Here is a 2,752-nt window from a genome sequence, read left to right as displayed (position 1 = left end):
TCATCGATGATCCTTAATATAGCATTTTTTATCCAAAACAGATGGCTTAACCTTGCTATTTGGAGAAGACGGGTTGATTTTTTAACAATTAATCATGATAAAAAGGTTTCAAAGTAGTAGGAATCAAGATCCAAAGGTGTCAAGATAAAGCATGTTCTGCAAGTTATTATACTGCTTGGCGTGTGCTTCTGGTTGAGATAGTTGAATCACAGTAATTTGCAAGTTATTCTGCTGCAAGTTGTTGTTTAGATGTGTCATATTTGGAGTAATTTGTATGGTATATTATTATTTAGATCATTTTGTTATAAGAATAAATAAAATTTTAGTTTTTTAAAAAAATGCTCAAAATGTGTTTTTGCCCAGGCTTTATAACTTTTCTAGCTTCGCCACTGCTCCCAACCAGAGTTTCATGCCTCTGTGCACCACTTCCATCGACTTTCCGGTCGGCCGCCGAGCCGCCTTGCAACTTTCAACTCGGGAATACTCCGTCAACTATCTTGCTGCTTTGCAAACGTTCTAATTTTAGACAATCTCAAAACAAGTTTTTTTTTTTTTTTTTTTATCATTTGAGATCTTAAGACAGACATCTTTACAGATAAGATAACTGTTCTCTATTCAAAATACATATCACATTGTTGTCCATATAACAGGGGAATACATCTAGTTTACATCCCACAAGTTAATAATCTAAATACACAATGAAAATTAATTTTGTTCAATAAATATTGCACTGATTGCTATTATATGGTTTTTGGATTATCATTTTGTATATAAATATAAATTAGAAAAGATACGACGAGAAATTCTTCACTTATCTCCAAAGTTGCAAATGCTACTATTGAATATTTTTTATATATAAGAATAAGATGCTACATATAGTATAGAAAATAAATTTTTTATTCAAATGATTTCAAATAACTATAAGAGTGTGTTTGGATGAGGTAATTAGAAATTTTAAGGGAATTTAAAATTCAAAGCAATTCAAATGATTCAATTGAAATCCATTCATTTTAAATTATTTTGTTTGGATGAAGTATTAAGGTAATTCATTGTTAGATTTTTTGGGTATTTTTTTATAAAATATAAATTTTTTGGACCAAATTAAAAAACTAAAAAGTAGGGACCAAATTGCAATTTTTAAAAATTTGAAGGACCAAATTGTAAAATTTAAAAATTATTAAGGACCAATTTGCAATTTTTAAAAAAAATTTGGGGTCAATTTTATAATTTTCAAAAATATGAGGACCAATTTGTAAAATTTGAAGAAATAATAATAACAAATATATTCTATGGAACATGAGAGGAATTTCAAATCCTTTGGTTTTTGGTGTCATTTCAAAATGATTAAATTTAACTTAGATGAAATACTCCATAAATTTACATCATTTTAACAATTCTTCATTTTTGTATCCAAACAATGGATTTTGGTCAAATCATTTTAAATTCCCTCAAAACATTACTTTCCCTCATTAAAATGCTCCATCCAAACACACTCTAAGGTACATCTTACCCTACATTTTATTTTCTTATAGTCTTATAATAAATATCACATCACAATTTGCTACAAGCCTACAAGCACATATCACAACTTGCAATAACTCTAGTTGTTGTCAAACCAAAACTGTTTCTGAAGATTGTCAACTACGTTATTGTCCACTTGAAAAGCCTTTGTGAGAACTTCGGAAGAAATTTTTGGATTAGATCCAAATACAGCATTCGCAATTGTGATAACTCCTGGATTCTGACTGCTGAGTCCACCAATGGCAACCGCGTTTCCATATCCCACATTCAATTGAAAGTGAATCAGACCGATAGGGAACACAAACACATCTCCTTTGTTTAGTACTTTTGTGATGAGACGGTTTTGTGGGTTAGAAGTAACAAAACCAACATAGAGAGTACCCTCCAAAACTATAAGAATCTCAGTGCCTCTTGGATGAGTATGTGGAGGATTTAGTCCCCTAGGTGCAAAGTCAATGCGAGCAAGAGAAATACCAAGAGTATTTAATCCTAATATCTCATTAACCGCAACCGGTGTCACTTTTGAGCCGAGTGAATTTGATGTGTTTCCTTCTTTCACTGAGAAAAAGAAGTCATTTGCAGTGGCAAGTTTTGGATCTTTGCAGAATTTTCCATTGACAAACACTGCAAATCAAATCAAATGAGTGATTAAATTGATTGACTGTAATGAATTTCAAAGGCTTAACCATAACTATCATGGCTGAAAAATACTAATGAACAGAAAAAACATTGTTATATATGCATACCACCATCCTTGGTGTCATTGATAGCTACACAAAAGTCTTGTAGAGGGCTGGGATCAAATGCTAAGGAACAGGATGCTAAGGCCATGAAGGCTGTAAAAATCAAGTAACTACTCTTCATATTGTTCTCTTTGTTTGTTTGTTGTATATTTGCTTCTGTATGTTTATGAATGGTGATATTTTGGAGACATAGAAGAGTCTATTTATAAGAAGTTTAGACATTGAAATATTCCGTATATTTACTTATAAAATACATTTAGAGACCTAGTAAAAAAAGTGTTTTTGAATTAGTAAGATACATGTTCAATTAATATTTAACAATTACATGCTACTAATTCTTCAAATGAATAACTTGTCAAGTTATGAATATATATAGTCAATTAAAGAGAGGATTAATTTAACATAAGAGGGTGTCCATGATGTTGTACTAAGTTGAATTTGTATTACAGAGTTAGTAGTTAGTGTTGATTTTTTAAATATTAATCCTT

The 2,752-nt window shown here is 30.6% G+C and overlaps 1 protein-coding gene across 1 annotated transcript; it reads right to left on the bottom strand.

Annotated features, from left to right (window-relative positions):
- Positions 1 to 1,333: 1,333 nt before the first annotated feature.
- Positions 1,334 to 2,424, bottom strand: LOC131647236 (putative germin-like protein 2-1). The gene is made up of 2 exons (XM_058917146.1): positions 2,268 to 2,424; positions 1,334 to 2,145 (listed from the first exon to the last, which is right to left on the bottom strand). Exons 1-2 carry the CDS (start codon positions 2,383 to 2,385, stop codon positions 1,601 to 1,603), a joined length of 663 nt encoding a protein of 220 aa, XP_058773129.1. The 5' UTR covers positions 2,386 to 2,424; the 3' UTR covers positions 1,334 to 1,600.
- Between the last annotated feature and the right edge of the window lie 328 nt (positions 2,425 to 2,752).

Source organism: Vicia villosa, linkage group LG2 (assembly GCF_029867415.1).
Source record: "Vicia villosa cultivar HV-30 ecotype Madison, WI linkage group LG2, Vvil1.0, whole genome shotgun sequence".
Classification (NCBI taxonomy): Eukaryota; Viridiplantae; Streptophyta; class Magnoliopsida; order Fabales; family Fabaceae; genus Vicia; species Vicia villosa.
This window is presented reverse-complemented; position numbering and strand designations above follow the sequence as displayed.

Coding starts and splice junctions, on each gene's coding strand:
- LOC131647236 (XM_058917146.1), bottom strand. CDS start 2,385: ATGAAGAGTAGTTACTTGATTTTTACAGCCTTCATGGCCTTAGCATCC. Junction 2,146..2,267: donor CAATGACACCAAGGATGGTG/GTATGCATATAT, acceptor TTTGATTTGCAG/TGTTTGTCAATGGAAAATTC.